A 20,482-nucleotide genomic window follows, 5' to 3' on the forward strand; every position below is an offset into this window, starting at 1 on the left:
TCCTGTAAAAAGCTTAGCCCAGTGTTTGGTACATAGTAAGTGCTCAGTGAACAGTAGCTATTCTTCGTAACCACTTGATTTAGGAGCTAATGGTTCTTTTAATGTTTTTGAATAATGAACCACTCTTGACAATTAAATGAGTGCCATGGATCCCGTCCATCTGCATGCAGTTTCAGCCAGTCCATAATGCCCTTGAAGGCCACACGGGAGCCAGTGAACCTTAGCTTAGGAAGCCCTGATGTACTGTGCACTGAAGAGGTGTGTTACTGGCCCAGTTTCTTAGCAGGATTGACTTGCAATTGAGGGACTACTCTGTATTCGAATTGGGAGATTACTCTTAGATTTTGGTGATGACTGATTTTTGGTAACATCTGCCTTGGTCTTCCCAACACCTGACATGCCCATTCTCACACACGCGCACACACACACACACACACACACACTGCCGGACCATTTATTTTTCTTCTTAAGAAGTTTTATTTCACTTGATCTGCCTCTGACATCTTCTCTTTGGTGATACTCACAAGGGTTACCATAATGAGTCATTTGTTAAACTAATCTGAGTTTCCATAGTCCACTGGTGGCCCTCTGTACTGAGTTCAGGCCAGTCAATGGTCCCTTTGTCAGACTGATTAAAATGTAACTTTGCATGCCAAAAAAGGGCACTCCTCTGGCTTAAAAGCCATTTTTCTTTGTTATAAATGTTTACATTTTGTATTATGTAAAAAAAACACACACACATAACTTCTTTCAATGACCTAAATCCTTCAATGGCTCCTATCTCTCTCAGAATAAAAGCTAAAAATCCAAAAAGAGTCCCACAAAGCCTTACTGATCTCAGCCTCTACCCCTTGTTCATAGTCATGCTGGCTTCCTTCTATTCTGTGAAATGTTCCAAACACATACTGACCTCAGGACTTTGCATTTATTATTCTTATTCATAGACGGTTCTTCTGCAAGCTCTCTGCATGGCTAGCTGTCTCTCTCACATCTACTGGTCTCCTGCTCTGAGAGGTCTTCTGTGAGCACCTTATATTAAATTGCAAATTATTCCCACATTCCCGCTTCTAGCCCCATTCCTTACCCTGTAAGATTTTTCTTCATAGTACTTAGCCTCTCTGTTTTGTTTTGCTCGTATATCACATATGCAAACAGAGCCAGGCATATAGTAGGTGCTCAATAAATATTAGTTAAATGAGTGGATGAATGAATGGAAATGATGACTGTAGGAAATAGGTGAATTAAGCAGCTCTCATTTTTCCTTTTAGCAGAGTCACCTGAGATGAAAAAGGAGCAAGAGCACCCTGCAAAATCCCACACCAAAAAGCATAGTAAGTTGGCTGGCTGTTGCCCCTTCCCTTTAGGGTGGGTGTCCTTGGAGGCCACCAGTTTTTAGGCAAACGCCGCCTTGGCCTGTCATCTCCACTTCTTTATCTCAGCCTGTTTAGGATAAGACAGTGGGGGCATCACTCGCTGGCAAAGTTTCTTAAAGTGGAGATCCACCGGATATTTCTTCCCTGTGCTGTTCTATTTGTTCTAAAACTGAGACACCCAGTGAATGAGAACGTGAATGAGAACTTCTTGTAGGCATGAAGTTAGCAATTTCCCTTTCTCCAGAAAAAGGGATGGGAAGAGAAGATGGGAAGAAACAACCGAGATGTATTCTTTTTTTCTCTTGTTGACCCTTGGCATCCTACCTTTGCTGAGTTACTGATTCAAGAAATGAGTGATTACTCCTCATATTCAACAGTGCCCTTTGGAAGTTGTCTTTCCCCCAATAATAAAACTTTATGAAAATATATGAACTCTCAGAGACATTGAGGGGAGGGCTCAGAAAGAAATCAGGATGGCATAATCTACAAATCACTGGAATTGAACATTGTTACTATTTGCTACTCCATGCCATTCCACAGAATTGAATGAACACAGCACGTCAAATAGAGGGGAGGTGTTGTGTAGCACAGGACTAGTAAGAGTGAAATAGGATTTGGTTGCTAATCTGATTAGAGTAGCTGCTTCACTTTCAAATTGTCCCCCTTAACTCCTACCAGATCCCGTCCCAATATATTCTAGGACTTAATGTTCTAGAGTCCTGTTGTTGTGCATTGGACTGAAGTACAGTCACTGGGTAAGAGTGGTTTACTTGGGGGACGCCTGGGTGACTCAGTGGTTGAGTGTTTGCATTTGGCTCAGGGCATGATCCTGGGGTCCTGGGATCGAGTCCTGCATCCAGCTCCTCAGCAGGGACTCTCCCTCCCCCTATATCTCTGTGTCTCTCATGAATAAATAAGTAATTTTTTTTTTTTTAAAGAGTGGTGTACTTGGGCTGAGGTACTAAATGAAAGTGGTTGAAATTTGCTCTTCAGGGAAATGGCAGATTACAAGGAATCCTGAGCAATTTGTCAAGAGTAATTAAAAGAGACACCCCCTGGCATAGGAGGTCTACGACCTATTCCTTAATCTTAGCTTTGCCACTAGCTAATTGGGTGATCTTGGTTAGATCACTTAAATTCTCCGTGTCTCAGTTTCCTGATGTATAAACTAAAAAAGTATGCTATTTCATTCTCAAAAGCCTATTTTTTAATTTTTAATTTTTAAATTGTTTTAAAAGCTTATTTTTTTTTAGATCCAATATTTGATGAGTCTGTGATCTGACTTTGCTGGTGGAGAGGGGAAAAATGAATTTGTTCTCCTTGAGGGAAGATGTTGCCACTCTAGGCTTCCTCTGTGCCTTCTTTGCTGTGACTTAGGCCATTCATAAATTCCTTTTCCAACTTGTCCTCAGATCCACGAGGAACTCACTTGTGGGAATTTATCCGCGACATCCTCCTGAACCCAGACAAGAACCCAGGGTTAATCAAGTGGGAAGACCGGTCTGAGGGCATCTTCAGGTTCTTGAAATCAGAGGCTGTGGCTCAGCTATGGGGCAAAAAGAAAAACAACAACAGCATGACCTATGAAAAACTCAGCCGGGCGATGAGGTGAGGAGTTTCCAGTCCCGACCACGACCACTTATTTCCCTGGCAGTCTTAGTCTGACCGGCCACCTTATGCACTGTCCTTTGTTACAGATATTACTACAAAAGGGAAATTCTGGAACGTGTAGATGGACGAAGGCTGGTATATAAATTTGGGAAGAATGCACGTGGCTGGCGAGAAAATGAAAACTGAACCTGCCAACCCTTTGAACATGAACCAAAACATTCCCCAAATGATAGCAAGTCAAGAACTCCTGGACATAAGTATCCCAAGGACTACTTTTCTCTGATATTTATGTACCTTGAGAGGGAAAAACATCCACTTCTAATGGGAAGAAGGAACACTACAGTTGATGAAATTATTTTGTTACTTTGAAGTATGTTCTATATGGGGAACAAATGTACACAGTTTTCTGTGAAATATGATGCTGTATGTGGTCATGATTTGTTTTTGCCTCTATTGTGAAGTTCCTTTCCACAGCAAGAAGAGCAGGATTTGTGGCCTTGTGCTTCTTGCTAAAAGAAAGAAAAAAAATTAGAGGGCATTAAATGTTTTTATATGCAAAATGATTAGGAAAAGGTGATGTGTCCTCTGCGCATGAGCGTTCACGTGGCCTCATCAAGACAGGTGGGTTTGGTTGCTAGGATGAACTCCAAGGTCTGAGATTGACAGGATGAACCCGAGGATGCTGGGAAGTTTAACCTGACCTTTGGGAGCCGGTGAGTGGAGCATGAAGAATTCCAAAATCCAAGTGGACTATAATCACTGCATAATCACAATGACTTGCAATGCTTAAATCAGCAAGAATAATGGTGAGGGCTTTCTACTCATTCAAGAATGATTTACCTGATGCCAAGGCTGTCTCTCTCCTTCCCTCTTCAATGGTTGGGGGGAAAAAAAAACTTCAATTGCCATCTCTGCTCACTTATAGGTATTTAAGAGAGGGTTTAGCCTTGGTTGTTTTTGTCCCGATTGTACCAAAATAAATGGGAAAAAGGAGGCGGTGATGAGTTTGCTCTTGTATTCCTATTGCCCATGTAATTATTTGTTGTGCATTATTTGGCGGTCTTGTGCATTGTACGATGTTTAGCATTATCCGTGACCTTTACTTATGGGATGCCAGTTGCACTCTCGTCCCCAAAGTTGTGACATTTTCAGACATTGTCAGATATCCATTGAGAGGCAAAGTTGTCCTTGACTGAGAACCCCTGAGGTAGTCCCTCAAGGTGAAGATGGTGATTTGCTCTCGTAACAAAAATACGTGTAGATCTTTTAGTCCCTAGAGTAAAGTAAAAGCAAGATTTCAAAGTCAACCAATTTTTAAGTTTTAAAATGTTAGGGACAATGGGAATTTCAGAAATGGGACATCCAGAGGGGATTTTCAGGAGACCAGATAAAAGCCAAAGTCAGAGAAGTTAAACATAGTAACATAGCAAGAACTATAATAGAAGGCGTTTCACTAGAATGACAAAGTAGAGTAAAAAATACATTGCAAAAGGAAATGCTGAGAAAAGAATGAGAGAGAGAGAGAGAGAGAGAGAGAGAGACTGTGTATGTTCCAGGGTAAATGTTTGCAGATGTTAATTCTTAAAGGCTTTCCTCTTTTGGATAATCTCTTTCCTGTCTTATCTAGACTCTCCAAAGTGAATGGTGCATTACCTAGATTTGTGTCCTGAGGATATATATATACATTCTTTTTTCTAAGGCAGAAAAGAAAGTAAGATGGAAGAGGAACAGAGAGCTTAGCTCAGGAGCTATGATCAGAAAGAAGTTGGGGATTTCTTCAGTGGAATGGAATTGTTCTGGGGTACCTGGAGATATCGCTGGACCCTGTAGTCTGGGAGGAACTGGAGCCTGTAGACACTTTGAAAATGAGTTTAAATACCCAGATTCCTTTTGCACTTTTTTTGGCTCCCCTTATCCTAGCTTTCTCCCCTCTTTTTGCCCCTCTATCTTTTGAGTAATAATATGGGGATAAAGACAACTAATCTCATTGACTAATGGAGCACCTACCCTGGTGTCTTAGCCAGTGAAGGAGGGCAATTCATAGTCAAAAGTTGGAAAGTGTCTGTAATGTATTCAGGAAGTTGGAAGTAGGAATTAAGAATTGTCCAGACTATAATGAGAACTGTTATGGATGGTGACCCTGGGGCACCAGCATAGTGAGATGATCGTCTGAAGGTATAACTAAGTCATTTTTATTTCTGCCTGGCCTGGTCACTGCCACATAGGTGTTGTTTAGTGTCGTCAAGTAACAGTTACTGAGGGAACTGAGAGAAATAACAACGAGCAACACAGACCTGAGACATGCCTGCATAAAAGACACACCTTGCTTTCCAAGCAGAGCTGAAGAACACTGAGGCTTTCCCAGCGTTTTACTATGTTTCACCCAGAACAAATTAAACATACAAATATCCAAATTGGTGCAAATGCATGAATGTTTGCATGTCTGTGTGCATCTGAATTGTGTGGAGTTTTTAGGGACACCTGCTGATTCGCTGTCTGCTCTTTCTTCCCGGGCTTTTCCTTTTCATCATCTAAGGGGCCTAGATTCTGCCCTGAGTTCACCCATTTCCAAACCTGCAAGTTTCTCATAGTCCTCCAAACTGGCCTTGGCTCTTTCTGCACCCTCCCCATGGAACAGCAATTTCTGCTAGGTAGTAAGTAAATCTGGGGAGTACCAATTGGAACAGCTCTGCAGATAATTAACAGATTGTACTATTTGTTGAAAGTGATGGTTTCTTGGCACCCAGTTCCTGCTTAAATAGGCTGGAGTATTAAGTTTTCAGCATATCTCTCTATTGTCTTGGCTTGAGTTGATGCATTTTCTATGTGCTGTTCGTGACTTGGAGAACCCTAGGTAACTGAGCCATGCCAACTTGGGGTGTGAACAGAATACTTCCCACCACGGTGTTGCAAGGGAGAGTAAAATCCCAGAGATAAGCCAGCATCAGGTGAAGCCCCCCTTCTCATGGAGACTCACAGCTTCTCACTCAAGAAGCTTATCTGGCTGGTTGATCACATGGTCTCTACACCTGGTCTCCTTGAGCTCTCAAGGGTGAGGCTTTAATTTGCCATTTTCATGGGAATCTGAGGCAGGAAATGTGTTGCTAAGACTTTGCCAGACTCACACCAATCTGAGGCTCCTGGATGTTTGACTTGACGAAATTTGAACAAGGCCCTGGATGCCAGAGACATATACCTATAGCTTCTTGAACTTGCCTCTGAACAGGGCAGACCAGGTGATGAGTTTTTCTTTGAACATGCTGGTCCTTCTTCAAAGTTACTGCCTTGCTAGACTGTAAGCAATTTGAAGGCAGGGACCATATCTTATCCATATTAGTTTCCCAGCACCTAGCATGGGCTAGGTCCTTAGTAAATATATGTTGACTTAATGAATGAATGTCTTCTGGAAGCCTTCTTCATATCCATAATTAAGATGTAGATCATTTCTTCATTGGAATAAGAGCACAATGGCCAAAACATCAAGGACATATTATCTATTATATGAGAATTCTACTGTGAGACGTTTTCCTTTTCCTTCCTACTTGTCCTGAAATGAAACCAGACAAGTTGTTTGGTTCTACATGCCAACATATGTTGGATGAAAATTTTGTTGCCTAAATGGGAGCTGTGAGATTTATCTGGTACAAGAAGCCAGTGATGGAACTTTGACCTGTTTTAACCAACGAAGGTTATGAATGTGTTTATATGATGTAAATTGCTATTTAAGTGTAAAGCAGTTCTAAGTTTTAGTATTTTGGGGTTGATTTATATACATATTTGTCTTTTTGGAAAAAAAGCGATCTTTTGATAAGGTTAATCATGCACATTAGATCTTAACTTTGCAAGTGTGCTGTTTTTCAAACGTATGAAATAGAGGGAAAGGTAAAATAGTAAGAGGGAAAGGCAGTTATATATCTTCTTTTATCGTTAAAAAAAAAAAGCATTTGTTGAGTGCCTACTGTGCCTACTCCACAGCATGGAGCCATATATGTGAAGAGCTTCTTTAATTATACAGAATGTAAGAGATGTTCCACGTGACCCTAATGCATGGACACATACGGTATGAAAGAAGGAACAGCACAGCAGTCACAATATCAGAACTGAATTAACCTCAGCATTGGTTCTCAGGATTCCTTTTCTGGAATAGAAGCTAGAGCACTTAATAAAAACCCACTGAGACTGTGCCTTAGGAACCACTAAAATGTATAAGCCTTCACAAGTTTAGCCTAATTGGGATTAATCTTTCTGTAGCTATCTGCATAATCCTTGCTTTTCTTCCCACTTGGCTTCTGGGTCAACAGAATTTGTGGGAAACAATCCTACTGCCACTGTTTTTTTTAAAAAAATCTGAAATCTTGCCCTTTATGTGAAATTCAAACTGAGTATTTTGTTTTGTGAAAGAATTATATTTTTCAAAGTATGGGTTTTTTTTGTTTGTTTGATGGGTCCCAGGACACACTAATAAAAACCCTAGAGACCAGGCTGTAATTGTGTTTCATGCTTCAACAAACCATCCAAAACTGGGCTCTGAGGAGATGCACTTGGCCTATAGCAACAGAATGCACGCACTTCTTGCATATATTTATTCCATAAGCATTTATTGAGCATCTGCTACGTGTCAGGCACTATCCTAGACACTAAGCTATGATAAAAATGAAAAAGACAAAACACTCTCATGAAGTTTATGCTTCACTGGATGGAAGCAGATAAGAAACAAAACACTAACAAGCAAATATCAGATGTGTAGTAAAGAAATGTAGAGCAAAGAGGAGTAGAGGGTGCTGGGGTATGTAGGGATGCATGCAAGTTTCAGCAGGGTAAGGAGGAAACATTTCAGTGAAGGCCCAAAGGATGTAAGGAAAAGAGCCAAGCAGGTAACAGGGAGTAAGACTTTACTGAAGGGACCAGCAAGTGCAAAGTTCCTGAGGTTCTTCACATGTGTTCTTGACATGTCCAAGGTGCAGGAAGGAAGTCTACTCGCCAGAGCAGAATAAGCAACAGTAGGAAATGATGTAAAAGAGGCACTGGCAGGCGAGATGACATAGAACATGGAGAATGTTATGAAGGCTCCAGGTTTTCTTTTGAGTGAGGTAGGGAGCCATGAAGAAGTGACATGCTCTCACTTCTGGTCTAAAAGAATCCTGTTCCGGCTGTAGTGTTGAGAACGAATTGCAGGGAGGCATTCAATGCCGAGCATACATTCTTACTGAAGGATGAACAAAAGAAGGTAGAAGAGCTCACACTCACGTCCAGGCTCCCCATACAATACTTAACAAATATTTCAAGGCAGTAGGTAGGCTCTATGAATTCATAACATATTTCTCCTGTGGCCCAGAAAGTCTCAGTCATTCGATTCTTAACTTCATAAAAAATAATATGAAAATAATAATAGGTGATCATTTGGGAAAGACCCACTTGGTGCCAGGAACTGTGATACATGATTTATCTACGTTATTACATTTAATCCTCCCACAAGTCTTTGATATATAGACAGGATCTCCAATTTTCAAATGAAGGAAACCAAGGGCAGAAAGGTTAAATGGCTTTCTTAGGGACACACAGCTAGAAATAAGCAGTAAAGCTGTCATGTTCACCCAGACCTCATTCCCCTGAAGCCCATATTCTTTTTTTTTTTTTTTTTTTTTTTTTTAATTCATGAGAGACACACAGAGAGAAAGGTAGAGACAGAAGCAGAGGGAGAAGCAGGCTCTATGCCGGGAGCACGCTGTAGGACTCGATTCCAGGACTCTGGGTTCACAACCAGAGCCAAAGACAGATACTCAACCACTGAGCCACCCAGGCACCCTCAAAGCCCATATTCTTAATTCTAATATTCTCAAGTTCATCAAAATGCTAGCATTGCACCATACATGCACACACAGTTTCATGGTTAAATATATTGGAGTGATACTGAGTTAAGCAATGTCTTAGGGAGTTATTTACTGCAGGAATTCTGAGAGCCTTTATGAAGATGGTGTGCACTATGCATCTATAAGAGAGGGAAAAGTGTTCCCAACTTCCCAAAACATGTGTAAAATGGACCTTTTTTTTTTTTTTTATCAAGGCAGACTTGATGACATCAGCACCCTTTAGATTCCCAGGGAAATGAAGATATGTAGAGATTACTTTTCTGACTTAGAAGAAACAGTATTTTCATGTTTGGGCCAAATTCATATGCTGATAATATCCATGCGCATCACACTTGGCCAACTTTGAATATATTCCATTTTTTTTCTCATTGAGAAGAAATTCCTTCCCTGCCCTGGGCATTATTTGCATGGATGCATTTCTCAGCAATCACAGCGAACTTGCCAAGTGACTCTTCTTTGGGAACTTGTGAACCCTCCTGGATTTTAGCTATTTAGACCTGTCCCAAACTACAGGCACTAGCCCCATGTGGCTAACTCAAGTTTCAATGAGTTAAATATAGAAATTGAAAATTTAGTTCCTTAATCACATTATCCACATTCCAAGTGCTGGCCAGCCACAAAGGGCTAGTGGTTACCCTACTGGACAGTGCGGTTGTAGAACATTTTCATAATCAGAGAAAGATCTATCAGACAGCAGAGAACGACTCGAGCAGCTTCATTTTGTGTGCTCGAGAACGTGACTGTGAGGAGGAGGTGAGGGTGAAAAGGGGAGTGAGCAAAATTAACCCAAGCTGAAATTAGATCCGGTGAGCCTTAGAAACCAAAGGTGACCCTGAATTGTAGAGAACAATAAAAATAAAGATCCAAAGCAAATATCTCTGTGTTTGCTGGAATGGTGACAATATCTGCGAGTGCAAACAAGTTTGACGCTGTCAGTGGAGTCTCGGAGTAGGAGGATTTTATTATTCTTATCTCCAAACCCCACACATACCCTACAGTCATTAATATGAGTGTTCCAAGGATGTGGCTTTCTGGTTGAGAATATTGGCATTGTGGGAAGATCACTGAAATTGGTGGGGAAATGAAAAGTCCTTAAGTAGGAACGGTTGGCACCCCCACTGTCTGCTACAAATAACACTAATGCCATTTTCTTCCTTTTTTCCAAGACTCATTTCTCAAATCATTAGTTGACCCACTGGTTTTTTCCTTATAAATCAAATCTCTTCTATTAACTAGCATGATCTGGCTTCTGTTCATATCAAGTCACTGAAAATCCTCTATTGAAGGTCGTGGACAAACTCACTGCTGCCTCAGGGACTTTGCTTTAGCTTTTCTCTCTGCCTAAAATGTGCTTTTGAGCCTCATGTGGCTGGCAACTTCCAGTCATGCAGATTTCAGTTCAAAATTTGCCTTTCCTAATCACACTTAGAGCTAGAAGATCATTTGGTGCGAACCCCTGTCCTAAGGACACAGAGAGCTTAATGCATAGACCCAAGGTCACACAGGCTTTTAGCTCGGAGGGGAATCATGAATCCTTGCAATCCCATGTTATGGGTTCTTTTAATCACAGGAATCTTCCATCTCCAACATGGGGACCTCCTCAAGGAAGCTCCTTTTCCTCTGCCTTCACGGTGATGTCATGCAACTTTCTTATGCTGATTCTTTGAATCCAGTCAATATCATTTCTTGCCTGGAGCCCAGCCAGGTCTGGGAGGAAAAAAATCCACACATCCTAGATGTTAGTGGAAGAGCAGATGAGACCAAGTTAGAGCTGCTAAGGAACCATAAATGCAAAGGTCCCTGGCACTGCTGAGGAAGGAGCACGGGAGAGTAGAGAATCTAGTGAAAGATCCAAGGAATCATCAGCTTTCTGACCTCTCAGCTTCATTGTGTGTGTGTGTGTGTGTGTGTGTGCACACACCTTCCTCACTCTTACTCTGTGTCTCTTTCAGAGTTCTCATTTTTTTCCCATACCTTTCCTTCCTCTTCCTCAACAGTCCCTTTCAGACTCCTTCCCGCTCCAAACCTGTCTTTCCAGGTTGTTGAAAGACAGAGGGCTGACAAGAGGACAGTCCTGGACCAGGAATAGTGCCACCTCTCTGAAAGCCTCAGTGGTGACAATAACAAATGGTATTTACCTAAGAGTTATTAACACATCAACTGTTCTCCCCTTGACTGTTTAGTCATGTCATTCAGCATTAATGGACTTTTCCAATGGCAAACAGAAAGAGAAGAAGGAAAACAAACAGTGTATTCACACTTGATAGAGTCAGTGATCCCTGCCAAAGCTGTGAAAACAGAGGTGATCTCTTAAGTTTGACCTGAGGACACGTCTCACCTGAATGGGGATACATAGGATCCCGAGTCCATGTTGGATTTTCCACTGAGGTTGCCTGTGAAAGGGAAAGCAAGAAGTAAAGGATGGTGCAGAGGAAAAAGTACTTCACCTGTTTCCAAGTCCATAATGATTACAGCCAAGGTGCCAGGTACTGTACCAGGTGCTGTCACAGAACACAAGACAGACTAAAGATAAAATCGAATGACAGGTCCAGGTTCACACTGTAGATAGTATGAGAGCTCATTTTGCTTCCAGTTCTATTCTACTGTGCTGTCTCCATCAATGTCCATGTTTTCTTTAGGAAGGCACTGGGACTAGAAAACAGGCCAACAGAGTAAAAAGCACACATAGGCTTTTGAGTGGGAGCAACCCCAGCTCCAAACCTCATTTCTTCTCCTATAAGCTGGGTGACTTTGGCCAATTTACTTAACCTCTCACTTTACAGCCCAACTTCCTCATGAACAAGTAGGAGTTCCTAAGCTGGAGCTTATGCTTTATGGGGAAGACAGCCAAATGACTGGATATTACATTGCAATGTGATCAATGATAAGAAAATACAAGAAGATGAGTCCTGGGATCCTATCATGGCTTCATCACCAATTAGCCATGTCCTTTTGGAAAATTTCTTAAACCCTCTTGCTCTGGTTACTTCATTTGTAAATTAGCAGGTTAGACTAGATCATCTCTGGAGTCATTTCAAATAGAAAGTTCCAGGAATTTATGAAAATAAGTTTGAGTCTAGTCCAAATATTATTTAAATGTTTATGATTCTGCCCTGGGATGGGTGGGGTTGCTATAGTGAACATGGAGGTGTCTCTGGTGGTTTTATAGGACAATGGAAGTGGGAAGGGAGTGCAGACAGCAGAGTCTGGGTCCCTGGACATATGTAGGCAGTTTCAGCAGAAGCCATCCTTCCAGATCTAAGAGCTGTGTCTCCACCTAGTGAGGCTGCTCCCTGGGGAAATGGCTCATCAGTGACAGTGATGGCTGATATTTATTTAGTACTTACTGTGTCAGGCAAAGTACCATACGCTTTGCTTATATAATCTCATTTAATCCTATGATGTAGGTAATATCATTATTCTCATCTTTCCCTTGGAATGAGAATAGTGAGGACCAGAAGGATTACATCATTGGCCAAGTGGCAGAATTAAGACTTGAACCCAGCTCCCAAGCAATGATGTTTCTATCACATAAATTCTTAAACTACTAAAGGAAGCTACTAAAGGAAGCAATACTAAAGGAAGTGAAGTTTCAACTGTTGAGTAGGCTTTCTTAGAAACAGGAAGTGGGATTTTGCCAAAAGTACAAAAAATAAACAGGTCCCTGCAGCATTGAGTGCAATTTGAGATTCAAAACTCACAAGAGATATTGTCTTTTCTTGAGTCTGATTGGTCCTAGTAATGCTAACGGTGGAACGACAGATTGGACTCCCAGGGAGCTCCTATAGGAGACACGCATTCCATGTCTACAAACATTGGTGGTCTCAGAGAATATGTGTGTGCTGTGTGAGTGGTGCCAAGTAAGGGATACAAGGTAATGGAGAAGAGAATGGTCATTTCTGGTGCCAACCACCTGCAAAGCCTTCACAAGAGTGGGATTTAATTGGCCATTGAAGGAGAGAAAGTATTTTCATTTTTAATATAACTTTAAAAATGTCTAATATAACTTTAAAAAATGTCTAACATAACTTTAAAAATGATGCCTAATCATTATATATATTCTTACTATATATAGTAAGAAAGACATATATTATATATTAGATATATATTAAGATATATATCAGATAACACACACACACACACACACACACACACATATAAAGAAAGTTAAAAAAACTCCTCAAATTCCAACCTCAAAATAACCAGTGTACACATTTGGTAGACACTATTTCGGGTCTCTAGAATAATAAAAAGATAAATGGATTGAGAGCTGGGAACTAGGGGGGTGGAGGATATGGGAACAAGACTTTTCATTGTAAAACTCTATATCTGAACCATATTCATATATTAGCTACTGAATAAAAAAATAGGTGTGTAGACAGAATTTTATAAACATGTGATCTTAAGTATTATTTAACAATAAAAAACATTCAATTTGACTTGAACTCAGTATGAAGCAAAAGAAATGAAAAGGATCTCTGAATTCAAATAAATGTTTCTTTAATATGAAATATTTAGCTCAAAAAGATACTCCTATGTTGATGACAATAAAGTAAGAATATTGACCTTGGAGGAATTATGCTTTCTAAAGGTACAGGTTTCCATTCTAGTTTTTAGATTTTTTTCTTTTTCTGTTTTTAAATTTAAATTCAATTAACCAACATAGTAATCATTAGTTTTAGATGTAGTTTTCAATAATTCGTCAGCTGTGTATAACTTCCAGGGCTCCTCCCATATTAGATGGAATTGATTGACTCCTTGTTCTGAAAGATGATAAAATTCACGTGTTTTCCCTCATATTTCCCTTCCCCCACTTACTCATTTGATTAGTATTTTTGCATTTTCATATCACTGAAGATTAAATAGTTTTATGCTTTTTGATAAAATCAAAACCCAGACTCCAAAGTTGTTTAGTCTTAGATCTAAATTTAGGTGTGTTAAATGTTTGCTACCAGTTTTCTACCTTGGTTATCCATTTTCTATTTATTTCTTTATTTGGATTCACCTCTCAGATGTCTGGATTTCATAATGTAATGGATTCCTATGAATCCCTCTTGTGTATGCATTCTTCTCTCTTTCTAGAGGTTCTCGACTTCCACTGGGGATCCATGTAGTTCTGAGAAAACTAGCTCCTGGTTGAACTCCAGGTATGGAGCACATGACCCAGGCTGAGCAAATCAGAGTATTCTATATCCTTGATGAGGATTATCTCTATGACATAACCTGCTGCACTCAGAGTGAGTCTCAGGAGATTTTTCTGGGAAAGTTTGGATTGGAACTCTCTTCCTCAGGATTGTGTGATGTGAGGATGTGAATCACAGAATTACTGCAACTATATCTTTCCTTCCATAAAGGAAAAGTTAGCCTGAGGATAAAGTCACTACACTGAGGAGGGGTAGCACAAACCAAATTTCAGAGAACTGACACTAGATCCCTGATGATATCATGGATGTTGGATTGGGCTGCACCTGATGCCCTCTTACCACTGGACTTCTGTTATAGGAGCATAAGTTTTTCTTTTAGATTTCTGAGTTTTCTCTTGATTGCAAAATGAAGAGTACTAGTTAAGGCAATTGTGATGATAGATGGTGACAGGAACTAATGACAAGAGCATTCCTATAAAGGTAAAGGCATGAACAAAGCTTCAGAGGCCAGAGAACAGACAGCATGTGGCTTAGTCTTTTTTTTTTTAAGATTTTATTTATTTATTCATGAGAGACATAGAGAGAGAGAGGGGAAGAAACACAGGCAGAGGGAGAAGCAGGCTCCACTCAGGGAGCCTGACTTGGGACTCGATCCCGGGTCTCCAGGATCACACCCCAGACTGCAGGCAATGCTAAACTGCTGCGCCACCGGGGCTGTCCCTGACTTAGTCTTTAGAAGCTTAGTTTTTCTCAGGTTACAAGGGATCTTATTCTTGTTAAAGAGGAGTAGAACCTTGGAGTGAAAACTTGCCTATCACAGTATATTTCCTTATAGGAAGATCTTTCTTTTAAAAAAAGATTTATTTATTTTAGAGAAAGAGAGAGAGAAAGAGTGACCACAAGTAGAGGGAGAGGCAAAGGGAGACTGAGAGAGAGAGAGAACCCCTAAGCAGACCCCACTGAGCATGTATCCCTACATGAGGCTCTGTCCTAGGGCCCTGAGATCATGACCTGAGCTGAAATTGAGTCAGACTCTTAACTGACTGAGCCACCCAGGGAACCCTCCTTATAGGAAAATCTTACCTGGTGCTGGGAAAATGTAAAGAAGCCAAGAAGAAGCCAAGAAGAACTTGATGGGGGAGCTGGGAAATGAGGGAAAGGAATTGTCCTGGCAAATAGATGAAGCTCATTTCATTCTCTTGTGGAATGTTTTAAGGCATTGGTTACAATTCATTTCTGGGACAAGTAGAGACAAAATCCTGAGTAAGAACAAACTTAACTCATACCAATGAAGGTGTTGACTTTTTATCAGAAAGTCTGATGGTAGTTTGTCTATCTACAGGACAAAGCCTTGTTTTCTAACCTCCTGAAAGAGTCCATCTTTGGAGCCATTGATCTCTGATCTGGTTGAAACTATGAGCCAGAACAACCACAGGACTTGGATGACTGTGCAAGATTCCTCTTGCCCCTAAACTGACCTGCACAAGCAATTGCCTTTGGGAATATTTGACTTAGGGAATTTCAACAACAATCTCTGATTCTTAGAGAGGCAGTATATTGTAGGACTTAAATACTTGGCTCCAGGGCCAGATTGCTTGAGTTTGAATCCTGGCACAAGCATGATCCTAAAATCTAATTTAACCTATAAGGTAACTCTATGCAGTATTAGCATTTCCATTGTACAGATTAAAAAATGAAGTTCAGAGATTTTGTGATGTTACCAAATTCATACAATTAGTAGCAGAGATAGGATTTAAGTCAGGTCAATCTGGCTTCAAAGTCCTTATTTTTATCCCTCAACTACCTTTTATCACTTCTGTTAAGGAGATGGCACTCATAAGCTCACTGTTGTAGGAAGAACACATTTTTCTGACTTTTCTAGAGCAGGGAATAGGAGCCTAAAAGGTTGGGTTATTTCCCAAGCAGAGACAAGAGGTAGGGAAATAATTGCCAGTATCTCCATTTTCTGCCTCTCTCACCTCTATTATAGTCCATACACTCCTGCCAGGAAACTCTATGTAATATGCAGCTCCAGTCATGCAACCACTCACTGGGCATTAACATCTTCAAAATCTTCCCAATATTGGAGCACCTGCGTGGTTCAGTAGGCTAAGCATCTGCCTTTAGTTCAGATCATGATCCCTTGTGTCTGGGATTAAGCCCTGTGTTGGGCTCCCTGTGTAATGGGGAGCCTGCTTCTCCTCTTCCTCTGCCCCTCTGCACCTATGGCCACTTGGGCTTGGCATTCTCTCTCTTAAATAAATAAAATCTTGAAAAAAAATCTTTCTATTATTTACCAATCAAACCCTAGCTGCATGTTTCCATTCTTACCCTTCATAAAAATAAAATAAAATTATGGTCTAACTCTCCAAATTTTAAATAAAACTGTAGACTTCTATTTTCAACTATAATATAGTAGTTTATAGCAGGAGGATTAGAAAGGTTGAAGGACACTGAGACCTGATAAGGCAATCAGGACTTCAGGAGACAAAGTCCCAAGGAAGAGGGAATCATATGAGGTGAGTTTTGAGTGAGTTTTGAGTCATTTTGAGTGACTTTCTAATTTCAGGTCATTTTTCAAGTTTGGATTTGAGACAAAAAGCCTAGGTAGGAGGCAGCTACCAAGAGGCAGAGAAACCATAGAGGTTTTAATAGTCTTGTAGGACTGGTGACACAAAAAAGCAGATGCTTAAGGAATTAGAATAACAATGAGAAGACAGGGCTGGAGAACTAATCCCAACACTCCATAGGGCTCCCCACCCATCAGGATTTGCCAAATTCTGAAACTGCTTATGGTAAGAGATGAATAAACCTAGACTCTGAAAAGCAGAAGAAAATGCTGTTAGTGTTCTAATGCTAAAGGGCTAAGGATTAGGATTCAGGACCAAGCAGGTAGAAAAATCTTCAATAAACATCTGAGGCTTTTATTGGGAACTCCAGATGGTGGAGATAAACCCAAAGTGGTAACTCCTCACCATAATTGCAAATATACTTCAAATCAGCTAAGTACTTAATTAGCAGAAGTTGATAGACCCTAATCTGTCTGGTTTACGAAAGAAAGAGTGAATCTTTTCAAGGAGAAGATAACATTATTCAACATCTTGATGGTTTTTCATACATATTTCTTTTTTTAAAAGACATGTTTCAAAAAATATTACTAGGGCCAAATAACAAAAATCTAGGAAAAAATCTAGGCAATAGAAAATATGTATGGAGTCAGTAAATAGGTCTAAAAGCTGTATAATTGGAGTGCCAGAATGAGAGGAGAGAGAATGAACCAAAGCAATGTTGAAGAGGTAACAGGCAAGAGTTTTCCAAAATGCATGAAACCCACAGAGTCAGTGATTTCTGTAAACTCTGAGAAGAAGGAAGCAGAAGAAAACCACACCTAGGCTTTCACTGCTACACTCTATAAACAAGAAACAAAGACAAGAGACAAAGAAAATTTTAAATCTAAGTAGAGAAAAAAAAATTAGTTCCATCACTTTTCTTAAGAAATAATGGAACCCAGAAGACTTCAGATTGGAATAACTTCTATGAAGTTCTGAAAAAATTTTCCAAATTAAAATTCTATACCCATCAAAAATATCCTTCAAATGTCAAGGCCAAATAATGACGTTAAACAAACCAGAATAACTAAAATGAGCTACTAACAGACCTACAGTAAAATTAATACTAAAAGGAGGTCTGGGGGAAGAAGAAAAACTATCCTAGTCTGGAAAGGACATGAAAAGACCATCTGGTCTTTTCCTATCTCTGGGAGCACAAAATTCCCTGCTCTTGGGGATGCCTGGAGCCCAGTGGTAATTGGTATAAAGTCTGCACATTGCCTGACACCAGATGACCATGTAATAAATGAAAGGGATATTTTCACTGTCACTAGATTGCATCTAAAATCTTTGCCTTTCTGCTCTTGTTGAATGAATGACAACAAAAATATCTTTGTTCAGATAAATAAAGCCTTAGAATTCTACAGTGTCTAAGTTGGGAGTATAATAGTCTGGTTCAGGGATTGAGGATTGTATCACCTTGTGGTAGCCAACCTCTAAGATGGCCTCCCAGTGATCCCCACTCTCTGGAACTCACATCTTTGCATATTCAACTCCTTCAGTTTACCAGGTTTGGTCTGTGGGAGCAATAGAAAATGGCAGAGTAATGGTATGTCACTTCTAATGTCAGACTACAGAAGATATCAAGCCTTCCCTCCTGGGCATTCTCTTTCTTTGTCTTTTGAACAACTTGCTCTAAAAGAAGTCAGCTGCCCTGTTGTGAGCAGCTTCACAGAGAGGCCTGCATGGTGAGGAGCTGAGGTCTCTAGACCATGGCCACCTTGATGAGCTTGGGAGTGAATCCTTTGGCCCCAGTCAAGATTTTCAGATGATGTAGTTTGACTACAATGTCATGAGAGACTGTGAGCCAGACCTACCCCACTAAGCAATTCTTAGACTTCTGATCCTCAGAAACCATGCGAGAATATAAATGTTTCTAATTTTAAGATGCTAAGTTTTAGATTAATACAGCAATAAATACTAATACACCCCTTATATATGCTTAATAAATATTTGTGGAGTAATTTAATGCACCTGCATTTGCTTTCTCATCCTAAGTTCAATGTATTAACTTTCCCAAGATACCACACTTGCCTCTTCCATACCAGTGAATCATCTTTCTGCTTTTTGGTCATGGCATTTCCTCAGGTCTTTCTACTGCTCTTCCTGCTTTCAGCCTGATGGGGCAAGATGGTTAGACTGTGGGTCCCTTGACTTGGGTTGGTTCTTCTCCACTGCAATGACTGGGCCTGATTTCCTTAAGAGAGAATAATCCTGACCTTTTTATGCATCCAGAAGCTATGGGAATTATTTCCCTCCGGCTTGTTTTCATTACAAATTTCAACACATTAACAGAAATCTTATATCTGAGCTCTTGAAGGAAGCACCATTTTAAAATGACTCCATTCTGATTTTCATATTCCTTACCAGAGGGTAGGCTGGGGTTGAAGAGGCACTTGTGGGAACCAAAAAAAGGCCTTTTCAAGTCATCCCATTACACCAGGACCTGGGAAAAATCAAGGCAGAGGTTGGGAATGAATCCTAGGGTCAAACCAGATCAAGGAAAAAGTACAGCCTGTTAAGAAAACCTATGTGAGAAGCCTCTGGTGTTTTTCCTGCTTCAATGAGAACCAGGATAGAGATTCCCAGGGTTCGGTACTCCAAGCTGCTGTGCTGTCATGATTTGCCATACTGAGAAAAGTTTGGAAATTTCCTGTATGTGTGTGTGATTGTGTGTGTACGATTGTGCATACAGTGGACCGTTAAGTTCCTCCAGGGCAGGTAAGAGTCATATTGTGTATTCCATGTCAGTACCACACAGTTCTAGGGACAAGGTAAATGTTGAGTGAAGGCAATGATGTGCATCTTTCAGCTTCAGAGACTACGTATGCTTGTTTTAAGATATGTTTTCTTTATTCATTTTAACCCTTAAAAATTTCTTCCTCATTCCGCAAAATCAAAAGAAAACATACCACAAAAAACAAAATTAAAACTCAGATTGGTGATCTAATAGCTAGCAGTTGTTTCTCTTCTTCTGTATGTCTTTTACCGTCTGAGGCTATTTTTATCTATGACTTCATTTTTTTTCTCTCAGCCTTGTTGGGTTGGGATCAGAGCTCCATTTTACACAGGAGGAGATACGCTCAGAAGATTCTTCACCAAAACCACATCCATCAGAAAGGGTAGAGATAAGATATGAACTGAGGATTTCAAAGCCCCTTACACGTTCCACTACCCACACACCGATGACACAGTCTTTTAGGCACCATCTTTGGCAACCATCTTGAATTAAGGGGTGAATATGTTAGGGCTCCTTGGAGAAGGTGAGGCTCTGGGTCTCCCCATCATTTTTGACAGATGGGTTCTACTTTTATTGATTTTACACTTTGGACTTTCCTATAATATTCATTTAAGCAAAGCTTTCCAAAGCGAATGAAGTCCACTTGGAATGAACAGGTCCACCGACCTTATTGATTAGGTAACCTCTAAAGTCCCTACTATAAAAACCCACTCCAGGTCCTTCCCTCTGAACCATCAGCCTTCAGTCTTGGGGGTTCCTGATAATGAAGAATGAGTATGGATCCAGACTTCCCTTGGCTCAATGCAGCATTTGCTGCCCTCCTGCTATGCTCAGTTTCAGGGCTCAGTCCTATGGGAAATGGGAAAACTGGGCAACCTTAAAGTGAGATTATTTAGCAGGTCATGACTCCCACTAGCAAGCTAAAAGCCAGTATACCCTGGTGACTAAAAGCACAGGCTTTGGACTCCTATATATTTAGCTTAAGTCCTATTTTCCATTGATTGCAGCTTTTTGACTGTGAGCAAGTTCCTTAATCTTGTTCTTTTATCTGTGCTCATTGGTAAAACAGAGAGTAGTGATACATGTTTCATCAGTTGTTGGAAAGACGAAATGAGACCATGTATGTAAAGTACCA

General features: G+C 40.4%; 1 protein-coding gene across 4 annotated transcripts in view; it reads left to right on the forward strand.

Annotated features, from left to right (window-relative positions):
- Positions 1 to 3,977, forward strand: part of EHF (ETS homologous factor) — a 38,952-nt gene extending 34,975 nt beyond the window's left edge. For 3 of the 4 annotated variants that reach the window (XM_026012935.2, XM_072759107.1, XM_072759105.1), the window contains exons 7-9: positions 1,269 to 1,331; positions 2,786 to 2,981; positions 3,071 to 3,977. In XM_026012935.2, the coding sequence (XP_025868720.1) occupies positions 1,269 to 1,331; positions 2,786 to 2,981; positions 3,071 to 3,170 (359 nt within the window). In that variant the 3' untranslated portion in view covers positions 3,171 to 3,977. The remainder of the gene's footprint in view (positions 1 to 1,268; positions 1,332 to 2,785; positions 2,982 to 3,070) is intronic. The other variant, XM_072759106.1, reaches the window with a different exon arrangement.
- The last annotated feature ends 16,505 nt before the right edge of the window (positions 3,978 to 20,482 follow it).

This window comes from Vulpes vulpes, chromosome 5 (genome assembly GCF_048418805.1).
Source record: "Vulpes vulpes isolate BD-2025 chromosome 5, VulVul3, whole genome shotgun sequence".
NCBI lineage: Eukaryota > Metazoa > Chordata > Mammalia > Carnivora > Canidae > Vulpes > Vulpes vulpes.